This window comes from Ambystoma mexicanum, chromosome 5q (genome assembly GCF_040938575.1).
Source record: "Ambystoma mexicanum isolate Mex_15411 chromosome 5q, UKY_AmexF1_1, whole genome shotgun sequence".
Classification (NCBI taxonomy): domain Eukaryota; kingdom Metazoa; phylum Chordata; class Amphibia; order Caudata; family Ambystomatidae; genus Ambystoma; species Ambystoma mexicanum.
This window is the reverse complement of record NC_090933.1, coordinates 42,263,381-42,289,940: the sequence shown is the minus strand read 5'-3', so window position 1 is coordinate 42,289,940 and position 26,560 is coordinate 42,263,381. Positions and strand designations below refer to the sequence as shown.

General features: G+C 45.8%; 1 protein-coding gene across 1 annotated transcript in view; it reads left to right on the top strand.

The window, feature by feature from the left end:
* TUBB6 (tubulin beta 6 class V) overlaps positions 1–26,174 on the top strand; it is a 69,917-nt gene extending 43,743 nt beyond the window's left edge. Inside the window, exons 3-4 of the mRNA XM_069620480.1 lie at positions 2,550–2,660; positions 24,826–26,174. Of these exons, the coding sequence (XP_069476581.1) occupies positions 2,550–2,660; positions 24,826–25,889 (1,175 nt within the window). The 3' untranslated portion in view covers positions 25,890–26,174. The remainder of the gene's footprint in view (positions 1–2,549; positions 2,661–24,825) is intronic.
* The last annotated feature ends 386 nt before the right edge of the window (positions 26,175–26,560 follow it).

Sequence of the window (26,560 nt, the reverse complement as noted above, 5' to 3'; positions counted from 1 at the left end):
GCGGACTGCCCGGAAGTAGCCGGGTGACCCCGAAGGCCTCCCACAGAGGCTTGCAATGCCAGATGGGGATCCCACCACTGTGAACCTCCGCCCATCGCTTTCGGAGGAGATCGGAGTGGGTGGGTGGTAGGGGCCGTTCAGTAGAATTAATCAGCCTCATTGCGAGTAATGAAGGCTCAGAGTGCTCGTCCCCTGTTACACAGCTGGTAGCAAAGAAAGCAAATCTGGCCAATTTGACACCATCTGAGAGCTCTCTGAAAATGGGTGGACTTCTTGGAGGGCAGCGGCGCGCTGCACTGGGTGTGGTGCGATGGGACCCTTTGCCACAAAGGAAGGGATCTAAAAGGGTTTTCTCCCTGGCAGGGGGCTACACACAGACCTTGCTCCTGGCAGAGGTATTTCAACCCAGTGGTCCTACAGACCGCCAGCAGATTTGTATTATTATTATTATGCTATTTATTGCACGCAGACCTGGCTTCGAGAAGCAACAGAGCGCTTTATGGCGGTTTACAACAATACAGATGCATAATGGAGCATTTTACAGAGGTATACACCAGTAAAGACGCATAAAGCATCGCTTTTCAGAGGTAACAACAGTATAGATGCATAACAGAGCGCTTTACAGAGGTATACAACAGTACAGACGCATAACGGGGCCCTTTACAGAGGTATACAACAGTACAGATGCATAACGCAGCGCTTTTCAGAGGTAACAGTACAGATGCATAACAGAGCGCTTTACAGAGGTATACAACAGTACAGATGCATAACGGAGCACTTTACAGAGGTATACAACAGTACAGACGCATAACGGAGCGCTTTACAGAGGTATACAACAGTACAGACGCATAACACATCGCTTTTCAGAGGTAACAACAGTACAGATGCATAGCAGAGCGCTTTACAGAGGTATACAACAGTACAGATGCATAACGGAACGCTTTACAGAGGTACCAACAGTACAGATGCATAACAGAGCGCTTTACAGAGGTATACAACAGTACAGATGCATAACGGAGCACTTTACAGAGGTATACAACTGTACAGACGCATAATGGAGCGCTTTACAGAGGTATACAACAGTACAGACGCATAACACATCGCTTTTCAGAGGTAACAACAGTACAGATGCATAGCAAAGCGCTTTACAGAGGTATACAACAGTACAGATGCATAACGGAACGCTTTACAGAGGTACCAACAGTACAGATGCATAACAGAGCGCTTTACAGTGGTATACAACAATACAGACACATAATGGAGCGTTTTACAGATGTATACAACAGTACAGACGCATAACGGAGTGCTTTACAGAGGTATACAACAGTACAGATAGATAACAGAGCGCTTTACAGAATTATACAACAGTACAGATACATAACCGAGCGCTTTACAGAGGTATACAACAGTACAGATGCATAACAGAGCTCTTTACAGAGGTATATAACAATACAGACACATAACGGAGCATTTTACAGATGTATACAACAGTACAGATACAAATCAGCGCTTTACAGAGGTATACAACAATACAAACGCATAACGGAGCGTTTTACAGATGTATACAACAGTACAGATACATAACAGAGCGCTTTACAGAGATATACAACAGTACAGACGCATAACGCAGTGCTTTACAGAGGTATATAACAATACAGATGCAAAACAGAGCGCTTTACAGAGGTATACAACAGTTCTCCAGCATTGGATCTTTCATGGATTCACATGCTTAGAATATTCCCCGTCGTCAGACTGGGAACCCTCGGTTGAGGGTTCCCAGTCTGACGACGGGGAATATTCTAAGCATGTGAATCCATGAAAGATACCAATGCTGGAGAAATGGAGTTACAGGTAAGAAACTACTCCCTACAGATGCATAACGGAACGCTTTACAGAGGTATACAACAATACAGACACATAATGGAGCGTTTTACAGAGGTATACAACAGTACAGACGCATAACAGAGTGCTTTACAGAGGTATACAACAGTACAGATACATAACACAGCGCTTTACAGAGGTATACAAAAGTACAGATGCATAATGGAGCGCTTTTCAGAGGTAACAACAGATCGAATATACAGGGGAGGGGGAGTAGGATTAAGAAGGGCAGATATGGCCAGGTGGGAGAAAACCAGGCCACTCTGCCATTTGTCCTGTACGCTCAAGGTGATTGGGTATACTTGCTGTGACTTTCCCACCTGGCGAGAATAATTGCTTTCTGGACAGCAATGACTCTGTAATGAGGTTGAATGCGTTCATTTTGCTTCTGCAAGTAGCACGTATTGCCTCTTTGCTCCCCCAGCAAGCTAAACTGTCCCGCTGCTTTGTATGTTGTTCCCACCCAAATGCAAAGCATGAAAAGTATATAAGTCCTGAAGCAGTTGTAGCCTTTTTGCGATGGGTACTATGTCTGAAAGAGGCAAATCATTGTGCATTTTAAGCTAGAATGTAGACGCATGTATTCTAATTGACTAGATACCGTGACGTTTTGGGTAGCTTGAGTCCACTTAAGAAAATTCATGACCATGATTTATTTGTGTTTGCAGCTCAGAAGTATGTGCCCAGGGCGATACTGGTGGACCTGGAACCAGGGACCATGGACAGTGTGCGATCTGGCGCATTCGGACAACTCTTCCGGCCCGACAATTTCATTTTTGGTATGTACTGATTATTGTATATTGTTTCCTGCAATGCTCAGAAGTTATCTACCGCACCCTCCTACAATGCTCAGGTGGTATCTGCCACTAGCAATCCCCTACAATGCTCAGGTGGTATCTGCCACTAGCACCCTACTTCAATGCTAGGATGGAATCTGCCACTAGCACCCTACTACAATGCTCAGGTGGTATCTGCCACTAGCATCCTCCTACAATGCTCAGATGGAATCTGCCACTAGCACCCTCCTACAATGCTAGGATGGAATCGGCCTCTATCACCCTCCTACAATGCTCAGGTGGTTTCTGCCACTAGCACCCTCTTACACTGCTCAGATGGAATCTGCCACTAGCACCCTCTTACAATGCCACGATGGTATCTGCCACTAGCACCCTCTTACAATGCTCAGATAATATCTACTGTACCCTCCTACAATGCTCAGGTGGTATCTGCCACTAGCACCCTCTTACAATGCCACGATGGTACCTGCCACTAGCACCCTCTTACAGTGCCCAGATGGTATCTGCCACTAGCACCCTCTTACAATGCCCAGATGGTATCTGCCACTAGCACCCTCCTACAGTGCTCAAATGGTATCTGCCACCTGCAAGTTGTCGTCCAGTCAACATCCAGCTCGGTGGACTTCATGCATGTTAGAATGCATATTACCTTCGATTTGCCCATGGTGGCATGCCGATTTGCTCTGCTCTACAGCAGTAGTATGGTATAAACATCAATGATTATGAGTTACACGAATATATGAAAAGGCATCCATTTATTTACCACATATCTATGTAATACATAAACAAGACACTAAAAAGACAATACAAGATGCAAAGGGAGGGACAGGTAACCAGCGAGAATTGCGGATCACAGCGTACTCTATTGCATGAGAATTAGGATAATGCATCATAGAAAAGTAACGATGCAGTCTAATCAGCTGCCATTTTAACAGCCGCATCAGCCATTTATTGATGTGACTGGGTCAGGTGCAGTTCTGCTGTTGGAAAGATATTGAATAAATGGCGTCCCTTTAGACTCATGTCTGGTCACGTATCTATGAATATTGCAAATGCTGCGCCACTATGTATTAGCATTTGATTAGTAAACCTATTTCCAGTCACATGAAATAGTTTGTACACTTACAATAATAAATCGATCAACTAATTTAGGAACCGTTCCACGAGGACCGCAGGCAATGTATAAACTCCCTAAAATGAAGTTTTTCAAGCCGAGTTGAACAGAAATCATCAAAGCGCGGCCTGCCTCTATGGGGGGCGGTGAGAGGGGGCAGGACCAGTAAGGATTTTTATAAGGAAGCAGTTGAGGTTGAAAAAGCTTCTGCGGTGGCAGCCTGTAGCTATCTGGAGATGCGTGATCGATCGTTAATAAAACAGCTTTACTCTTAATTGCATTCACAGTTCTAAATAATGAAGAAAACCTGATAGAGAAAGCTTATGCTTGTACATTCAATTACAAAAAGACATAAGTTCGTCCTCTTCAAGTAACTGTTGGATGTATTAGATTCCTTTCATATGGCGACCTTGTCAAAAACACAAATAACTTACAAGAGGCACAGGGTATGTAAAGACATTAGGATCAAACCCTGCAATAGACCACGAATTAGAAAGACCAAAAGATCCTAATGTCATTAAACTGTTGCTCCAGACACTTCGTACGGTTAGTAATCCAAATAACAACTACAGTATCGATATTCAATTATAAGACATTTTATTAAATACAAAGTTTTAAAAACACATACAAAAAATATACACAATCGCAAATACAAAAATCATTAAAGTGACGTGTGCTCTACAGTACTCTATGTACATTCAATGATTCTTAAATAACCACTTTTTTGGGAACGACAGGTAATCTCAGACCTGCACCATGCCAATAATCATTGTTGATCATTAGACCAGCAATGTCAAACAATGATCTAATACATCTTCAAATCACTGGTACCTATAATTAGGTCCTAATACAACAATATGTGTTACTTTAAAACACTGATGAAAATTACAGTGATTCTTAGCCCTGTCAAAAATGCAATGAACAGTGATCTTCATTGTTTTTTTCCACAAGAAAAGGGACTTAATGTGCTTAATTTGAGATTTATCGCCAAAGATACAGTCCACTGTATATCTGATTGAATCAAAGACAAACAATACATTGTTTTCCGATGTTAACCTTGAAGAATGATCTTCCGTATCCTGGCAACTGTAAAAGCCCGGGGATGTGATCCCACCATGTCCCTTAGTACATGGTCTTGTATTTACAGACACTGCATCATTTGATGTTGGTGCCTAGTGTTGCACTCTCACATTATGAATGCCCATGGGGCAGAGCACGAGGCAGGCAACACAGACCTGACTTGATGGTTAGTAGAAGCTGTTGCTTGAAGTATAGTATGTTTGATGCTCAATCAGTACAGTCTTGGGGAGGATCCCATGGAATTAAGTGTAGTGCAAACGCTGAGAAGATGCCCACCTATTGAGAAGGGGAATCAGAGGACCATCAGTCGACCACCAGGGACGGATGGAGAGAATTTAATTCCTGGAATGTTACCTTAAGTTTATAGGAAAATGTAACCCTTCAAGAAAAGCTGGACCACTCATTGGAATTTCTGTTTTTCCAGAAATGTGATTGTCCCACTTAGGCTTTCATTGCCAACCAGAATCCCCATAATCCTCTTGGGGTATGCCAAAACACACTTTAAGAATGGGAAGTGATATTGATCTGTACGGCTTCGTTCCAAATTATGTGAAACACAACCCATAGCAAAACGAATACTAAGATGACAGAAGAAGTATTCCTGCACCGTGTTGGACTATGATCCAAGAGGCGTTGAAGGACGGATAGCCGGGTAGATGCCAACATGGATTTGTAAGTACACTCAGAACGCTGTGTTGGTGCTTTTTGGAGTCTGCTGGTGCTTCTCTCTATGTTACAACTCTGAAACACCCAGATCAGTGGTCGAAGTGTACGAAAAGAAGTATCGCCACAAACACTATCGACACAATCGCTCCCATACGTAATCTAAACCGCCAAACACTCCTGCTGTTTAAGGGACTGTACAGTGCAGTGCACCGAAGTGCACGTTTCAGCTTCTTCCTGCACTTTTATTCAAGAGGAAACCATTGCGGAACCGTTTCTTTTAAAAATGAAAGTATAGGGACAGTAAAACCTTATTTAAAAAAGTAGAGGTGCACCGCTTCCAACCGCTCCCGTCCACTTTGACCACTGTCCACACCCTTCTGACAACCCTCAGCCTTTATGGAGGGGCTTGTATCGGCTTTTGCGTGTCGTGACATGACTGGTTAACTTTGTCTCAGCCTTCTTGCCACACTATGGTTCCGCCTAGCCCACTTGTTGGACCTTTAGATTAGACCAGTGCCATCTTTGATTCACAGTTCACTCTTGCCCGAAGAGAAGTGGGTGCAGCAGAGTTGCACGCTTTGTGGGCTTCCCATACTTGGGCGTGGAAGCTGAAATACGCTTTGCACGTGGGGATTAGTGCAAACTGGCTGGTTTTGTTCCACATAACCTTCAGGAATTTCTAAGGCCTGCACTCCAGGTGTATCTACATCTGGTTTTCTCACTATACTTTGTTGGGTTTAGGGAGGGTTCACAGTTTTGGGGTACAGCCAGACTCTGGGTGAATATGACCAAGGGAAACTGGTTTGCTCTTAAATGTGATCATATTACAAGGACCCCTTAAAGGTCTAGTGTCACAAGTGGGCTTTTTGGGACATGCCCCGGTCACATCACTCGGGTGAGGTGGGGCAAGCCAGGAGATGCTCCCCACACACTGCTCCTGGGCCCTGCATCACTTAGAGGACAGCAGAACCTGTCCCCCCACAGCTACCCCACCCTTCTCCCCATGCGTCAGGCAGGAGACTTAATCGCAGTGCGCAACAGCTCCATCTGTCCATGGCCAAAACCTTTTTTGGCACGTGACAGTCTGACCCTTGGGGGTGAAGTGCAGAGGAAGCAGTCAAATGGTTAAAATAAGTGCTGGAAAGCAAAAATCGTGTGTGCCAAGCACAGCCTGTATTGCAGCGTGGCAAATATTCGCCTAATGCACACCATTCCCCAAAGTGTAATTAAGTGTTAATTACAGCGTAGCTGGCAAATACCACCAGTTATTGACCAGTACCCAATTATGGGTCTGATTCACATGCAAGGGTGCATAAAGACAGTAACTGAAAATAACCAGTGCTATTGACCAGCAGCAAAGTCAATAACAGCATTAAATTGCAAAAAATGGAAAGGAACTGTGAGTTTCAAGATCACAAGAAGCATAACCATCCTAGTCGATGTCAGTATTGTCATGTTCTCAATATTCCAAATCATGTTCTTATTACGTGTTATTGCCCACTTATGCAAACAGTAATGCTGTGTGTTAATTCCCTGCTCCTCCATTATGAGCCAAGGCAAGGGCACTCCAAGATGCAATTAGGCTACTAGAAGGTGAAACCAAGGTTACGGGCAGGAGGCAAATATGGACTGAGTGTCAGATGCAAATACAGTAGCTTATGCCTGCAAGCTTAAGTTTACTGAAGACATCAGAACACTCTCTGTCTTGTAAGAATATGTGTCATTATGTTTCCACTCAATGGTGCTAATTGTATTGCGCCCAGAAAAAATGAAAGGAAGACTCAACCTCACCCCATCACCCTTTTGTACTTTGTTAGGGGTGGTCAACCCACACAGCTATTTAACAGTCCCCATTAAAATCGTTCAACCCAAAATCTAAGCACAAAGCAGAAGTTATGTTTCGGTAAATATTTTCCTTAAGCAATTCTTATTAAGTATTTATAATAAATGAATACAGAATGTAAAAATTAGCAATTGATAACAATTGTAAGGCTTGTCAACCAAGTAATACTGGTTGAATATTAAGGGAACAGCCAGAGGTCAAAGTGGGCAGGAACTAAAGGGTACGCCATTCCCTTACTTCTCGGCGCAATCCATGATCATTCCCTTTGTTTATGTAATGCGAATTACCGTTCCAGGCCAGCATCTTTTTAAAAAAAAAAAGTCACCCACACTGGAGATTCGAACCTGAGCCTTGCCGATAACCAGCCAGTGTAACATGTCACTGTGCTATCATTCATGCCTGAAGTGGTATTGTTTATTTAATAGAGGAGGCAGAATCTAAGGATGTGGAGAGGGAGAACGGTCAGGAGGTGGAGAAGAATTTATTGTGTGGGAGAAGAGTAATTGAAGCGGAGGGAGGTAAAATAAACCCTGGATGCAATGAGACCGGCCAACCTTGTCCAGAAGGAGAAGAGAAAGAGGCACCCTACAAGCCAGTGAGCGAGGTGGATAGGGAGCGGGGGTGGGGCAAGTACGTGGTGGAACGAACGCCAAGAAGGCAATAGTACAGAGTAGAGGAAAGACCCTTCGGAAGGCGATCGTCCTGACTCGCCAAGGAGGTGACGACAGGTGGGGAACTGGGAAACAGTGCTGAGAGCTCCATGAACAGGGAAAAGAGGTGCAATACCGACCCCAGTTCACAAACCAGCTTAAGTTGCCCAGGTCTTGATGGCAGCTTTGGGGCCTGGCCTGGACCCACTCTGCATAGCCTCTTAAGTGCCTAGCCTAACGTGCAAGTGCACCTCGGCCTGAGCCCCAGGCAACTGGGTCTCCTGTAACCAGTAGAACCAGGACGAGAAGAAGACAACCACTAGTGGGGACCCCAGATCTACTTAAAGAAGTGTGGGGCCACTTAAATCCCTAGAGATTCTGATTGACTCAAATTTGATACTCACGAGATAAAAACCGTTGAAAAGTTTGTTTTGCATCTGGAGATCCTTTATTTTCACCCAGAAACTCTTGGCCTTATTTATAACTTTTTTTTACCCTGAGATATCTGCATTGCTTGAGACCACAGAGAAACCCCCCTGTTTTTACACAGATGCGACTTTAGTTCATCCCAAATGGGGATGAAAAGCTGGTGAACTGATTGAGTCTCAGAATTCCTCATAGGGCAGGAGGCAATCCCAGGTGCAGAGCAAAGGGGTGTGGGTATTATCTAAACACTATTTGAAATGTATCAAATCTATCTTAAATAAATACCTTGCACCACTCTGAAGGGGTGTTGTACATACTGCTCAGCTTTGTGGCAACACACAGATTGTCCACCAATTTGGGACGTTGATTATAAGTCCTAAGGGCATACCCGTCACACTCGGGGTGAGCATAGCAAAAGAAAAGAGGAGAAGGCTAGAAGGTTTAGAATTAATCGTAACCTCTGGCATTGCTCTGGGCAACTCTCCAGACCACTGTTCTTCGCATGCCAAGCCATTACCAAAGGGGAAAGACCATATGCAAATCAGGCTTGGTCCCACCCCAAAAGGGGCATGCCAGCCCAAACTGCTTGGTCACATCCCTCCTCCAGGAGACCACAAGCATCCCCAAACATGTTTCAGCCTTGTTGGACCTCAGTAGTGAGTAGAAACTTGGGTCTCTAAGCTTGGGTCCGCCAGTTGGGGCTTTTTCTGGGAGGAGTAGCAGAGGAAGTGCACCTTGTACATCTGGCTGGTTGAGAAACTTCTGGGTGGCTCACAACATCCTTATAATGTTCACTAGGTGGTACATTATTCCTCTTAAAGTGCAGCATCAAAAAGTGTTTTTTAGATTATTTGGAAAGAAATTACTCTCAATTCTTGACTGAAAATTGAATGAAGGCACAGGTAGATAAAATGGGCATTTCCAAGATCACGGGGTGCGTTCACATGGGTAAGGCATGGTAAAAATGTAAGTCTTGTAGTTCCACTTCCAATTTCATCTTAAAACCCTATGCGCCTGTGAGTCAAGAAGGCACAGCCTTAAAGCATTCCATGCCGTGTACTATGGCAGCAATTTCAGGTTACAGAGCTGGCCCTAGTGTGAGTAACAGAGTAACAGGTCTCCCCCCTCCGCCCATCCCAGCTCTTAGTCAATGCTATGCTTTGAAATGCGTGGGACAGTCACACTTGTCACAGTCCTTCTCTTATCTCATGATGATTAATTTGCTTGGAGCCAATGGCCTCATTTGTTGGCATTCATGGCTAGGGTCACTTACTCCATGCAGTCTTGACACATTGGGTTGACCACAGTCGAGGGACTAGGCCCCTGGCTGTGGGTGACATGAGAATATTACAAAATAGTATTCTTAAAGTGACGGATGTGTACAGTCAACATGGCACCCAAAAAGTGCCTCAAATTTGAAAGATATTTTTTGTTACTTTTGTCTACAGACTATTGTAAGGAAGTCATGGTGTCAACAGTAAGACAAACACAAGTGACCACAGTTCAAGGATGTTTATTGAACTTCAAAAAGGGTTTGAAAAGCGCCTATCTAATCCTAAATTTACAGATGGGAGCAAGCTATGACCATCAAATAATAATAACACCGTCCTTGTAGTGTCTTGTCAAAACAAAAGGGCCTATACTAATAAAACGTATTGCCAATCCTTACCTCCAAATACAAATAGTGTGGGAGACAATGTTATGAAAAACAAAGAAGTGTTCACAAAATGATATGTCAGGATGTTCAGCCCGTTGGCATCCCTTCCCCACGTTTTCAGCACGGGACAAGGTGGTACACAAGCTTAACACAGTCTCTGGCTTCTCTAGCACGAGGATACAGTTCAATCATTAGCATCAGGGCCTTTTGTGCCAAGTCTCTTTGCCTTTCAAAGTCTCTTCATTCAGATGGCCTGATGCGACAAGCGAACAATAAATTATTTTCCTCTTTCAGATTATCACAAGTACTCAAGTTCTTAGGCGATTCGCTATTCACCTCGAATCCCTCTCAGCCAGGCTCAGATCCTTTCACCACAATGTTCATACATTATTTATGCATCTAATTCCTCGTAGGGTATTCTTTCTTGGGTGACTCAGATCTCAGATCCCCCTCGGTCGGGCTTAGATCTCCCTCAGTCGGGCTCAGATTCCTTTTGACTCAAAGTTCATTACTTTACACAAACTTGCTTTAACCAAAACGCTTTGAGCTGATCTCCCTCGCCTGGGCTCGGAACAACTTCTTATATGATTTCATCAACTATCAAAGACTTTCAAATGTGCACAGGGTTTTGCTTGACCTGTTGCATGACCATTTTGATTTCACAATTCGTTATCACTCATCACATTTGCCACCTTTCAGCTGGATACCGAACAGAGACATTCGAATGAGCACCCACGTGGTACGGACCACTCTGTCTACGGTATTGTATCTTGGCTTCAAAGTTCAATCACTCATCCGCTGATTAATTGTGTTGGCGTCGTTCGCCACAAATCTTTCATTCACGGTTCTCTTCAGTTTTGATTATACAATAATGCTGCTTGCAACCTTGGCTTCAACACAGACCAGTTTGGTATCAGTCTCCCCAACTCACCGGCTGTGCTGACTTCACTGGCAATGCTTTGTTGTAGGAGCCTAGGACAGTACCACTGTGGCAAACTATTCTCCTCACCTTGACTATCGAAGTGGGAGAGCCCCGGGTACCTCCGACACACAATGCTGCATTCTTCAACTTCGATTGCTGGTCTTATGTTTCCTATTCTAGAAAGGTTCCTGAAAATAACTGTTTTTCATTGAAAAGGTCAATGGAACTTCACCCCCCTTGCTACCCTCTTGGGTTGTGCCGTCTTTCGCCTTGCATTAAACTGCCATCTTGGAACCGATGCTTCATCGTGGAGTTTGCCTTGCTCAGAGTGTGCTCTCATGCTTTGCCTTTTATCCGTGTGGAGAAGTGTGATGTAAATCAGGTGTGTGTAATGGTCAGTGATTGCCTGACAATTGTATTGGGACATGTCTGGTATACGGCTCAGGTGTTAGTCCATTTTCTCTCACAGTGAGCTGTCCGTGAGAAAGTGTTTGTGTTGGGAAAGGGGGTGGGGGTTGAGTTCCCACGTATGCTACCTGGTAGGATGGGGTAAAGGTGTTACAGGGAATGAGATTACGCGTCTCACCATCCGGTATCCCACTTCCACTCCCCCGGGACCCTTCAACCAGGTGATCCTCCCCACTGGTCTACTCTCAGAAACTGGATCGAAAAGCGATGACAGATGCCCGGGGACTAGCGGGTGAGACATCATCAGGTATCTCACACTGTGTATTGTTCTGGGGGTGTCATTTTGGTAACATTTGTGGAAAATGGTGCCTTTTAAAGAGCATTGGTCTAGACAACCAGCTGACCTGGCACATATAACCGGCCATGCAGGCCTGGCACTTAGGGTGCTACCTATAGGTCACTCCGATCCTGACAGGAACACTCATTCACACAAAGGTGCAGTGCTCTTGCACTGTTTGTGCATTTTCAGACCTGCGCACACACATGGAAGCCTATGGTGCGACCCCGAAGGGGCTGTGGGCACCAAGTGGTAACATGGTGGAAGAGGCACACCCCCGCCCCCCTGCTGCCTTCTGCTGCAGAAAGAAAGCACAGGAAGCTCGGTGTCACCAAGATGGTGACCCCCAGGAAGGGGAAATGGGTCCATAAACATTAGCCCCTATATGTAGTGCCTGCACAGAGAGAGCGGTCTCTTTGCACGCTTGCGCCCCCTGCAGCAGGAGCAACTTTTATTAAAGATATTAATGTTTTGGTTTGAATATATGGTGTGAAATGTGTAAGAATTAATTGCGGCCTTGTTGTACCACAATAAGAAGAGCTGGTTTGGCCTCAGTTATTTAGCCAAAGTGGGCTACAGTAGGATTGTACATACCTTGCCAGGTTGGGGGGGGGCGAACAGTACCCGACTGCCTATGTTAACCCTCCCACACACATAATAGCACCTCCCAATCCTCCCAAATATGGAATCTGGTCCCTCTGAGGGCGTTCATCCAACAGCACGATTGGACCATAATTATGGTGAAAGGCGCTATGCAAATGACAAAAAAATGAATGAATGGTGAGAGGGGGGATAGCTCAGGGGCAATGTGTTTGTCTTGGAAGCAAGACAACGCAGCACAATCTCGATCCCGTGCTTAGAAACCAATCTCTGGTATTAAGCGCAGTATAAAAGGGCAATTATAATTATAAAGCCACATATCAGTCTTCTCCTCCTTACCTGACATGGAAGGTGGGGGTGGGACTACCAGAGGCTGCAGTGACATGGAAGCCCGGCAGGAGTTCCCTCCTACATTCATATAAGACCCCATCTACAGCAGGAGACCGGGAACACACACATGGTTTCTGGGTACTCCACTGCCTTTCATAACTCACCTGGAAGAGTCGGCCTGCAGGCACTGAAAAGGGTTGACACATATTTAAAGCAGTAGGGATTCCTGCCCCAGAGACGGGATCCACCTCAATTGTTAAGGACTATGACAAGGAAGAGGGGCAATGGGTTCATGGATCTCAATCAATCACAGGCCTGTGAAATTGACCTAGGTTTAGCAGCGGGGCATGCAATAAAGTGAGCGAGCCAACTTAACACCAGACTTCAATCAACACAACCAAGTCATGATATGTGGCTTGGCCAACTTTCATTCCTCCCCTAGTGTGCCTAGGTATTCTCTTCTAGATGATAAATATTGCAGGTTTTAGAGAGACCGATTCATGCCAAAGGGTAAAGTAATGAAGATTCCCCCTGCTAATAGCGCAGGGAGCTCTTGATTCTATTAAAGACAAGGAGGCGAGCATTATGCTTCATCTTCTCATTTATTTGCTCTCCAGCAGTTTCAACAAAGTCAATAAAATAAACATTTTTTTTTTTTCAAACTTCCTTTAAAACTTCATTTCCCATCAACCCTAGGTCCCTGTTCCCAGTGTCCTGGTCATGTGACCTAGTCCTTCCTCTTCCTGTAACCTCCTCTTCTTTGACTGCTTTTCAACTGCAATCATAACCAATACTGAACTATCAACTTGATCCGGAAAGTCTCTGAACTGTAGACTTCAGCGGAAAAACGATCCCTCGCCTTCTAACTTGCGATCTTGATCAACTTGCCTCGTTCTTCTCTTGAACTTCTTCAGTTGTTCTTCGAATCGTCTCCTAAGGCGGAAACAAAAATACATGTTAGGGCGGTGGATACACATCCTATTCTGAAAGGAAAATCTTATTATACATTCAGATACATAACACAGTACATTACTATGTCCCCTCTCGGTCTCTCCTTTGTATCTAGGACGGGAAAGTAATGCTTGCCTCCTTGTCTTTAATAGAATCAAGAGCTCCCTGCGCTATTAGCAGGGGGAATCTTCATTCTATGTCAAGACGGAGGCGAGCATTATGCTTGTTCAAAGCTTTTTACCATAGCTTCTGCTAGTGAGCTAATAGGTTTAAAGTAAAACGTCTTGAATGTATTATCACTAGCCCAATCAGCTGCTTTCAGTATATCCTGTAACGTTGCGCCCTGCTTCAGCGCTTTGGATGCTCCTGCTCCTCGCACTGAGTGTGCTCCGAATTTCGCCATGTCTATACCTGCTAGCGTCATAACTTCTCTAACCCACCTCGCTATGGTGGCTGTCGCTACGCCTTTATGCGGCTTCCTGCGCGCTATCAGCAATTGCGTCGTCCCCATCGGCCTTAGCTCAGCTGTCTTATGCACGTACTATCTTATACATGCGGCCACGCACCATTTAGGGTGCTCTTGCATATACGGGTACGATATTGATGCCGAATCTGTCTTCGTCCTCCTGGCCAGATGAAAAGTCACTCCATCTGGGCCGTATACCATTCTGTCTATATCAAGGGCTCTGACATCTGCTACTCTTCTACAAGAAATCATGCACAAAAGCGTTGCTAGCTTTTCTGACAGTCTGCCTAATGACAAGTATCTATTACTGGGCCAGTCTGCTAGTAGCCTTAATACTACTGTCACGTCCCATAGGGACCTGTATCTTGGCTGTGGCGGCTTCCTAAATCTAATCCCTCTTAGAAGCCTAATCACTGCTACATTCTCCCCTACTGGGGATCCCTCTATAGGCGTATGACCTGCTGATATTGCGGATCTATACACTCCAATCTTTCTATAGGCTTTGCCATCCTGCAAAAGCTCCGCTAAGAAATTCAAAATCTCTACTAAAGGGGCAGAAACGGGATGAAAACCTCTCCTCCTGCACCACCTTGACCATCTGCTCCATGCTGCGTCGTAGCTCCTTCTGGTCGACGGGGCCCATGACTCTGCGATGAGACTCGCAGCCTCTGCCGAAATTCCTGGGAGATTCCAGCGTCTCCTGCTATCCTGCACGCCATCAGCGGCAGCGTCCCCTTCGCTCTCAGAGGGTGATACAACCCAACTGGGTCCGTGAGAAGGTCTTCTCTTTGTGGCAATATTCTCGGATAGTCTGCTATTAGTTCCATCAGCGCTGGAAACCATACTTGCGACTTCCATATCGGGACTACTATTATCAGACTTGCTGCCTCCCTGCGGACTTTCGTCAAAGTTCTGCTTATCATTACGAATGGTGGGAACGCATAGAGTATCTCCTCCCTCCAGTCTTGGAGGAAGGCATCTGTCCCTGCTTCTGCTGGGTCTAACCTCCAACTGAAGAATCTGCTCTTATGAGCGTTCAGTCTGGACGCAAACAGATCTGTGTGAATCGGTCCCCAGAGCTTCTCTATCTGTAGAAAGACTGTCCTGTCTAGTCTCCAGTCGCTGGAGTCTGTTAGATGTCTGGAGTTCCAGTCCGCCACTACATTCTGGGCGCCTGGTAAATATTCTGCTATCACTGCCGTCCCGGACTCCAGACAGCAGTGCCAAAAGTCCTTGGCTATTTCTGCTAACAATCTGGACTTCGTGCCACCTAAGTGATTTATGTATCTGACTGCTGAGATGTTGTCCATCTTCAGCAGTATACAAGAATACACTTTGTCTTTCGTGAAGGCTCTGATTGCAAAAGAGCCTGCCAATAGCTCCAGCCAGTTTATGTGCAGCTTGAGTTCCTTCGAACTCCATCTGCCTACCGTTTGGAGCTCCCCACATCGGGCTCCCCAGCCTGCTCTGCTGGCGTCTGATTCTATCACTATATCTGGGCGATCGCCGAAAATGGCTCTGCCGTTCCATGCCTCCATGTTCTGGAGCCACCACTCTAGCTCTGTTCTGGACTCTTGGTCCAGCGGTACCTGCTGGTGATAATCGAGGCCCTGCTGCAGGTGTCTTATCTTCAGCCTCTGTAGGGCTCGATAATGCATGGGTCCTGGAAAGATCGCTTGGATCGATGCTGCTAACAGGCCCACGATCCATGCTATCGTTCGCAGAGATGTGTTCGGGCTGCCGAGACAGTTCCTTATCTCCCTTTTTATGTCTCTGATCTTCCTGCTCGGCAGCTCCAGGGTCGCTGTCCTGGTATCTATGATAAAACCTAGGAATTCTATCCTTCTTGTTGGCGTAATTTCCGACTTCTCTATATTCACGAGGAAACCCAGGGAAGTTAAGAGTTTCGCTACCCAGCTCGTCTGGTAACGGAGAATATCCGCGGTGCTCGCCATTATTAGGATATCGTCTAGGTAGATGGTAATCCGTATTCCTTTCTCCCTGATCGCCGCTGCTACTGGCTTCATCAGTTTCGTAAATGCCCAGGGAGCGGAGGCCAACCCGAACGGCATCGTGGCAAACTGCCATAATCGCCCGTCCCAGTCGAAGGCCAGGAAAGATCGGTATTCTTTGTCTACTGGGATCGTGAGATACGCATCCTTCAGGTCTATTCTGGCCAGCCAGTCGTCCTGTCTGAGTGTGTCTCTCAGCTGGCGCGTCCCTTCCATTTTGAAATGGTTGTAGACTACCCACTTGTTCATGTCCTTTAAATTTATGACTGGTCTCACTTTTTCTTTTCTGTGAACCAGGAACTTATTGCTGATGAACTTCGGAGCCCTGCACGGCTCGATAGCTCCTTTCTTCGCTAGGCTCTGCAGTTCTGCGTGTAACAACTCTCTCTCTACTCTTGCTGTCACTATAGGTCTGGGGGCACTGCACTGTGTCGGGGTCTGAATAAATTGTATGTGTAAACCTCTGACTGACTGTAGCACCCAAGCGTCGTTGGAAAGCGCTCGCCAGTTTTCCCAGTACTTTGCTGTCCTCCCCCCTACTGAAGGATATACGGATGCTCTCACCTGAGGGTACGTACTGTCCTCTTCCTTGACCTCTTCCTCTCTTTCCTCTGGGGAAACGGCCTCTGGGTTGGAAGAAGGTGTCTGGTTTCTTATCCTCCCAGTATTGTGCTCTGTTTGATTGAGGCCTTCTGGACGAGTGATAGCGACCGGCCGCTCGGCCTCTGTATCGACCGGTCCCTCCAAAAACCCTTCCGGGGAAAATCTTTCTTATTGAGGCCTGTGCTTTTTCTAGCGAGGTGTAGGTCCCTACGAACCTCCCCATCTCCTTTCTGAATGTTTCGCCAAAGAGCAGGCCCTGAGCCGCTTCGCCTGCCTCGGAAGAGGATAGGTCTTCTAGTTTCTGGTCTATTTTCAGGAGTAGGCCTCTTCTGCGCTCTGAAGATATCGCACAGTTTGCGTTCCCTAACAGACATACGGCTCTTTGAGCCCAGTTTGCCAATACTTCCGGGTCGATCTCTTCCCCTGTATCCTTTGCTCGTTCTGCGAGGTCCATAATCTTTGCCAGAGGCCCAGCTAGATTCAGGACCTTCTCCTGGCAACTTCTCCAGGAGCGGTCAATCCCTTTTCTCGGATCTTTATTTGACTTAGCTACAAAGGCTAACATTTTGGGGTCTAATTCCGGTGCTTCTGCCACCTTTCCTGGGAGTTCCGGTCTGGGGCATTCCGCCCTCATCCTTTGCCTCACCTCCTTTTCCAGAGCCTTTCGGAGCCTCTGTGTCATATATCGTGCCACTCTCGGAGAGGGCACCCATTCTGAAGATTTCGGGTTTCTGATCTCCTCTGGCTGAAAGATGTCTGAGGTTTCCTCCTCAATGTTGTTCAACTTTCTCAGTCTCTTTTTTGGAGGTGGCAAGCTCCCGTAATCTCCTTCTTTCTCACCTTCCTCCTGCGAGGATGTCGGAGATTCGGCGGGTTCCTCTTCTTGGGGAACCTCTTCTTCAGTATCTCCCATATTATCTTCCCCTGGATAGGGGGTCATGAGGCATGGCACCCCCGACTTGGACATAAAGGCTTCTTTCAGCCTAAGGAAAGCGTTGGATGCCTCTGGGGCCTTAGGATCTGCCCCGTCAAGTTGGCCCGGGGGGTCAGAAGAGTTCACGCTCTTCCGGGCCTTACTACACCCCTGAGGGCCCTCTGGCGCGGCCCTTGTGGACGTGCTAGATCGTGGTGAGGTGCTTTTATCTCTTTGGCTGAGGAAAGATTCGATTGTGTACAAGCGTTCCTGCAGGGGTCTAACCCCGAGAGCCACTGCCTCTATGAGTGATTCACCTAGCACATCTTTGAAGCTTTGAGCCAAGTCTTCTGAATATGTGGCTTCTTGCTCCTCCTCACTCCATTCATATTCAGCCATGATGTGTGTGCTGCTTGGTGCCCTGTAATACCTGTATTAGGTGTCTTGGCACGTCCACTAGTCACTCTCTCCTGAGGCTGCACCTGTGCTGCAAAGCAGTTTCTATTATAGTTAGTGCAGGGCACTGCAGTAAATGGGAAAAAAGCTCTCACTGAGCTGTAACGGTGCAATAATTTGCTTTAAATTATTCTCTTTGAAGGCTCCGTGTCACCGGGTAAAACTATTCATGAGTGTCACCGATGGGAGATCGGGGCGCAATGCCCGCGAAGCGCTCTGGAGCGTTTCCGGCTCCTCCTTCCCACTGGAGGGGGCTGAGCGCTCCTCCAATCCTAACGCCGGTCTCTCTGCGTTAGGCTCCACCCACGCGAAGGTGGGGGCTGCGAGCGGAGCTCTGTTCAAGCTCTCGCTCCGCCCCCCCAAGGGTGGGGGCCGCTGCCGCGCTCGCGTGCGAGCGGGTCGCGGCGTTGACAGGCTCGGAGCCTCTGTCCTCCTCCACCCGAAGGGTGGGGGTCAATCCTTCGCTCGCGGACTGCGAGCGTGAGGCGAGGAATACCCTCACCGGCTCCTCCGGGTCCGCTCACGGTTCCTTAGCGCTGCAGGCGCTGTGACACCGGAGCGTTCTGGCGCCACCCCTGATGTGCTGGAAATGCAGCACGGGGCCGCCGCGTCTCCAAAACTATCCCGAACTCGGAATGATACGCTGCGCGGTCCCTTCCTTCGCAGCTCATATGTTCATATACATAGTTCTAAAATATATACACTAAAATACTATCAAAACCCTCATACAAATGCTGTAGCGTTACACAGCTAGATGAAAAGGGTACTTATCTCTGGAGAGCAGGAAAAGAAGAGGAGGTTACAGGAAGAGGAAGGACTAGGTCACATGACCAGGACACTGGGAACAGGGACCTAGGGTTGATGGGAAATGAAGTTTTAAAGGAAGTTTGGAAAAAAAAAATGTTTATTTTATTGACTTTGTTGAAACTGCTGGAGAGCAAATAAATGAGAAGAGGAAGCATAATGCTCGCCTCCGTCTTGACATAGAATTGGTGTATTCTTCTTTCCCTCTGGAGGATAGCTCAGTGGCAACGGGCTCGCTTGGGAAGCAAGCCAACACGGAGCAACACAGGTTCGATCTCTGGGTCCGAGCTTAGAAAGCTCTGTGTATTAAGCGCGTTATAAATAACCGATCATATTATATCAGTCTGATCGTCAGAACTTGGAAAGTGGTCCCCAACTGACCGATTTCGTTTAGTTTCAACAAATACAGTGGGCATATTATGCGGTCTCCTGCTAAGGACAGCACAGAGGACTGCAAGAGATGGGGGGGTGAGGAATAGGGAGCCAAGGGGTGAAATGTATAAGTTTGACACCAGGTCTTACCCAGAGAGGCAGCACAAACAATGCAGAGATATGCAGTTTGCTGGCTATTTGCTCAAATACCGAAACCCATTCAAAAATGTAATGTGAAAATGCCCCAACAACTCATTTAAGTGAAATAAATGCTAGTGTTCCGAAGCAAAAGAGATCTTTGACCTGTGTTTGTCAGTTGCTGATCAATACAAATAGATCATGTTTTCCAAACACGAAGTGTTTTTTTGGGTTTTTTTGCCGGTCTTTCCCTTTAGTTATTGGTAAGGGGATCGCCCTAATAAGGATGTGGGAGCTACTAGGCCACCACCTTCCATTAGCAAAATAGTCCCAATGCCCACCACACCTCTGTCACACTGTAGGAGGGTGGCTATGGGTAGACCTTTGACCTCGCCAGGGATAGGATGATGTCGTGCAACATGGGTTAGATCCACATTCAAGCGCTCAGAAGCTGGAGGAGTCTGGCATAAAGTGCCACAGAAATCACCAGTAAAATAATGGTGTCAGCTGTTTCGGTTAGTGATAGGCTACAGGTGTTATTATGCTTGGAATGAACCAGATCTTGATTTTATATACGATGACTGGAAAAGGGAGCATTTCCCTGATTCATTCCTCACTGAGTTTCTCTTTGGCTAGATGCATGGTTCTATCTGATGTCGATATCCATCGGCTCCTTCTCGCTGTCTTTGTTTTTATACTCCCAGCTCACCCTGCTCTTATTGGGTGGTCTACAGTGCCATAGTCACTCTGTGAATCTTATCAGACCAGTGCTCATGACAACAAAGCACTTATTACGAGTCCACAACCGTCTGCCATGGGAAGTGACTGAATCGGTTAAGCCTACAAAGAGATTTTTAGGATCTATGCAGGGGCGGACTGGGAACCAAAAGAGGCCCTGCACATCATTTTCAAAGTGACCCCATGTTACACATTTTCAGCAAGCTTAACGCTTTCCCTATGGGAAAAGTGTGGAAATACCACACAAAAGAGGGCCAGGGTGCAGCGGCCTACCTGGAAATCTCCGGAATCCCCTATTGGTCAGTCCAGCCCTGGATCTATGTGATCACTGCACGCCCCGAAATTTCGAAAATGAAAATGGCGAATCCTAAATGGAGCTGTGCAGTCTTCACATGGATCACTTTGTTCCACATTCCCCTTACCTGCAACCCATGCAGCCATACTTACTTTTTAACTGCTTACTTACCTTCCCTCCAGACCCTCGCCCGTCTCCCTGTGACGGATGTTTCCTATCCCTAAAGTGGGTAGGGACTTCCGTCACAGGGTCCCTTTTAAAAAAATAATTTGTTGTTATCTGCCGCAATCCTTCCAAACATCCCCACTGCCTCCGTACCCATTATACAGTGAAAGGGAGCTGGGGACACCCCTGCAACCCCCATACCCCCTGTACAGTATAACGGGATTCAGCATTTTCGTTACTGCCGAATGCACAATAAATGTGCTTTCAAATTTGTTTTGCTCGCAGTAAACGAGTGATACCAATTTGTATCGCATCCATGTACTTTGCAACTTTACCTCGATTGGACACTTTTCTACCTTTGCCATTCCACTGCAACAGCTTATCTCCACATTCAGTAACAGGTGTATGGAAAGGTAGTAGGCCTTCGGATTGTTTTGCCCATTTGGCCCTTCAGACCTTGGACGATAATGCATTTTTTTTTGTTTTTGAAGGATGTGTTACTTAAGGTTTAAAATAATGCACATTTATTTTTATCAATGCAAGCCTATACTTTTATTTCGAGTAGCAGCCACAGTGCCAGGATCAGAGCCAGTGAAAACATTTTAGGGCAGATTGTGCATTTGTTTGTGGGATTATTCTCCTACATTTTGGACTTACTTTTAAGAATATGTTTTTATTTATTTATTTATACTTTAATGTGTTATGTTCAAAGACTTTACACATAAAGGAAAATAAAAGAATCAAAGATCACAACTCAATACAAAATACAGAATTAAGAATAGATATATAGAAAAGAAAACATGTTTGTTATGTTTACTTTTCTTATAAAAGACTAAAGTCCCAAAACTTAAATTAATTGGCCCGAGTCCCAGGTATTCTCCATACCCTATAGCCTTCCCTCCTTGTACCGCAGGTACCTCCTTCCATTAAAGATGGCAGCATGTTGAAGCCTGAAAGTGTCCCCAAGGGACAACATTTGACTTAAACAGATCTATGCTATTTATTTGAGAAGCTGTATTAGAATTTGTTAATGGGGTTTAACTGCAAAGTTCTTGCAATAGGAATGTTACAGCACAGTTGTGTGTAATATATTTGAATACCACAGCACAAGGAAGTCTAACTTGTAGGAGTACATCTGCATGTGTGTTAGGACAATTGGCGCTACAGTAAAGTGGTAGTCCTGTTTATTTATTTTTGTGTTTTGTTGTGTTATTTTATGTGGTATTTGTAAGGCACACGATTCCCAATTTCCATGGCTACTTGGTGAGGATGGAAACACGGAAAACGTGGGTTGTTTCCCTGGAAGTGGGTTTCCACCTGGGCAGATTTCTCCAGGTAGGGAGGCAGCTATACTAAATTCCTGACACCCTAGAATAGGTCTTTGGATGACGGCTTGAGACCTTGGCCCTCTTCCTTCTCCCACCTGTGAGTCTAAAAACCTCAGGGTTATCTTCGACTCCACACTTTCCTTCTCTCCTCACATCTCTGACGTCTCTATGAAATCACACTACCAACTTCATCTCCTCACATTTATTCTTAATTTCCTCTCCTTCCCCCAGAAGCTCAGTATCTCCAGAGAACTGATTCTCTCTATGCTGGACTACTGCAACAGCCTCTTTCTAAATCTGCCTGCTTCTACTCTCCACCCTCTGCATCTCATCCAGAACAGGACTGCAAGACTTGTCCTTGGCTTAAAGCCCAGGGATCGTACTCCAGGACTGAAATCTCTGCACTGGCTCCCAGTGGCTGCAAGGATTAACCCTCTGAATTGTCCACAAGGCCTTCTGGAGCCTGGGGCCTCAACACCTTCCGCTGTCTATTCCTAAATTTCTTCCTTCTCGAGCTCTTCGATCATTCGCCTCCAACTCCCTCAGGGTCAGTCGCTTATCCAAGCAACAAATTGGTGGTAGATCTCTTTCTTCGCCTGGGGCCTCCCTCTGGAACAGCCTCCCTGAAACTTGAGGAGAACCATGTATGGTTCCGGAAGCACCTCAAAACCTTTCTCTTTCCTTCTGCTTTCTCTCCTCCTCTCCCCTGCTGAACTCCTGGCTGAAACTGAAACTGCACTGGTCACCTGGCTACCCTCTGATCTCGGGCCCAGGTCCCCTTCCCCACCAGTTGCACCCCTGCCTGCACAGCCTCCTTTGCACCCCCAGTACTTTTGGACTGTTTTCTGTATCCCTACAGCCCCCTCCCAGCACTTGACACCTGATGTCTGCACTTACCCTTGCACTTGCCACCAGCTGGCCGCACTTTTACTTATTGTTTTTATTTATTCTATTTATTGTTACTGTCGTTCCCATGTACTGCACTGCCCCGTCACCCTTCCCCTGCCTGCACTTGCGCAATCTCAATGACACCTGGCCTTGTAAGATTGTTGTATCTGTCTTCCCACTGTTTCCCCTCCCTTGTCTCGTCGCGTCTTGAAACACTTGTGTATGGGGACGTTATAAATGCCATATCATATCATTCCTACAAGGCGTTTCTTGATGCTTGGGTGCCAGTGTTAGCTTGGGTGTGTTGAAAAAATGTACAAGAGACAGGAGAGAAAATGCGACCTACTTTCTAAGTCGTGAACTGCCACAAACTGTAATATTCTATGGGCAGGCAAGCTGAGTGGGACTACGAGAACATTTAAATGGGGATGGGCTTTGAACTGTGGATCCCTTTAGAGCAAGACCCTTTACCAGGCTGCCTGAAGTCCTTGAGGCAGCCAGCTAGGAGCTTTATGGGGATGGCTTTAGGGTCTGGCAGTCTGGGTCCTTCTGGGAGTTAATCGTCAAATCCACCCTTTCTTCACCCTGGTCGCAGTTACCATGTTCTGCTGTAAAAGATGGCCGCTGGATGATTTTGGATACTAGCTTATCCTGCAGGTCTACTTTTGGCATCATAGCCCGTTAGATGAACTGACGGCTGCATACACGTATTTATTTGGGTGTTTTGTAGAGGGCTACACGCCACCTTCCATCGGCTTCAAAGCACTTGGCCTTGTGGATGTTATCAAGGTAAACAATTCAGTTGATATAGAGGTGCTACCAGTCGAGTGCTCTCCAATAGTTGGGACCGAGCTCTCAGCATAGGGGGAAGAGGGGCAGCCCTGTCCACTTTGCTCTCAGCCCATGCAATTCTTTGGTTTTCTTGGCTGATGAAAGTGGTAGTAACATTTGCTATTTCAAGTGCGACAAATTCTCAAGTCTGTGGCATCAAGAAATGTTTTTAAACCATCATGCTAACTACTTTTGTACTTGAAATATATTTTTAAGTGATAACAAATTTAATTATACATCCAAATACAAAAAAGATATAAATGCATATAATAAAAAATCTTTGTTTATAACTTTTGAGTATTTGAAACCGGTTTCAATGACAAATAATTTTAAATCTTTTTTAAAAGAAACCTGTGTAAACGCGGTTTGAGTCTTACTTTGGTGCCCGCAAGGTTATCTGCCCTAACTGGTGAAGGCCCTCTTGTGGTACCACTTGATGAGTTCTTGGCAGATTTCCTTCTTAGAGTATGAGTTTTGGATTATATTTCGATTGACATAGTAGATATTGTTGCATGTCTGCAATTAACCCATAATGTAACCATCTGTTTGCATTATGTGCAACAAGGAGAACCCTATATTCGAGCACATTTCTGTGACATACTTTTGTTTTTTCTTATGGGCTTTTCTTGTGAAAGAAGATTTAGTTTGTGATAACTTGTTCCACTATTTTGGTGTACAACGATATGTTGCGATACGTAACAGCCAGTTGTTACTTAGAATGATCATGGTTGGTTTCAAATGGCTTCCTCAAAGAATACTTCTGGGATATTTTCCAGTAGCCGTGACAATTAGAACCTTTGACCCTTCAGAGTTTAGCAACCTAAATATATACCATGTTGTGTGCTTGCTACTATACGGTGGTAACTTTAGGTCTCCTCTATTTCTGTTAATTAGACACTTACATCTCGGCATACTACCCAAGAGTTACTTTTAAGTTTATTCTACCAGCAGACAGAAGTGAATTGCCTAAAGAGCAGTTCTCAGCCTCACATACATTATATGCATGTAGATAGTATGGCGGCCAACAGGAAGTATTTAGACACGGCTACGCTCTGCCCAGAAAGGCTATAACCGTGAAGCTCTTTTTAATCAAGATGTGAACTGTGGTTGGTCAGAAAGTTGAGTAACCTTGTGCTATCTCCTTTTATCTGCAGGACAAACTGGTGCAGGAAATAATTGGGCAAAAGGACACTACACGGAAGGGGCAGAACTGGTCGACTCGATCATCGACGTGATAAGAAAAGAATGCGAACACTGCGACTGCTTGCAGGGATTCCAGCTCACTCATTCGCTCGGTGGAGGAACGGGTTCTGGTATGGGAACGCTGCTCATCAGCAAAATCCGAGAGGAATACCCCGACAGGATAATGAACACCTTCAGCGTCATGCCATCTCCAAAGGTTTCAGATACTGTGGTGGAACCGTACAACGCTACCCTCTCTGTTCACCAGCTAGTTGAAAACACTGATGAAACTTACTGCATTGATAATGAAGCTTTATATGACATTTGCTTCCGCACATTAAAACTCACAACTCCAACCTATGGAGACCTGAACCATTTAGTGTCTGCAACAATGAGCGGGGTCACCACTTCATTACGTTTTCCCGGCCAACTTAATGCTGATCTTCGAAAGTTAGCTGTAAATATGGTCCCCTTCCCACGCCTTCACTTCTTTATGCCTGGATTTGCACCTTTGACAGCTCGAGGCAGTCAGCAGTACCAGGCACTCACTGTGCCAGAGCTCACTCAACAGATGTTTGATGCCAAAAACATGATGGCAGCCTGTGACCCCAGGCATGGGCGATACCTTACTGTGGCCACAGTCTTCCGTGGTCCCATGTCAATGAAAGAGGTAGACGAGCAGATGCTGGCCATTCAAAACAAGAACAGCAGTTACTTTGTGGAATGGATCCCAAACAACGTCAAGGTAGCAGTATGTGACATACCCCCGCGGGGGCTCAAGATGGCCGCCACCTTCATTGGAAACAGCACTGCCATCCAGGAGCTCTTCAAGAGAATCTCAGAGCAGTTCTCTGCCATGTTCAGAAGAAAGGCGTTCCTCCACTGGTTTACTGGTGAAGGGATGGACGAGATGGAGTTCACAGAGGCAGAGAGCAACATGAACGACCTGGTTTCAGAATACCAGCAGTACCAGGAAGCGACTGCCGATGATGGGGAGGAGCAGTTTGACGAGGAGGAAGAAGAAATTGGGGAATAAAGGGAGTCCTTTAACCAAAACACCTATGAACGCGTCCTGCATAGGTTGCTCGACAGAATTTGAAATCAATTTGCACGTGTTCTGTGAAACCGAGTACTTTTGCTTTGAACTCAAGTAAGGGACACCCATTGGAATGTAGTTTGCTTCAAAGTAGGACACTGTATTTTGGTCAAGCTGTGAATTGGGAAGAAAGGCTGAGGGAATTAAAGCAAAATGTGGAAGTAGTAAATGGGCAGAATTACATTTTTGAAAGACATGTCTATTCATAATAAAAATTAAAACAACTTCAGTGTGTCTTTTTTTGTTGTTGCTGAAAAGTAGACTTATAGAAACATTGCTACGTTTTGCAAAATGATCCGAATTGCAAAAAAAATATCCGTAATTGCAAGACCGCGGTAAAAAAATATCCGTAATTGCAAGACCGCGGTTGGTTAAACATCAGGTAATGTATAGTTATAGCAGCATTGCCAGGGAGCATCCAGACTTCAAACAATCACGATTTTGTCATTTTGTTTTAGCCTGTGTGAGATATTTCTTAGGTGTGGCCTCGAAACTCGTTAATTATGCAAACAAAAGGATCGAGGCTTTACTGTGAATCTTGTTGAACATATTTGTACATGCAGAAAAAAAAAAGATGGGGCAAGCAGTAGACAGAGGTCAATTTGCAAGTC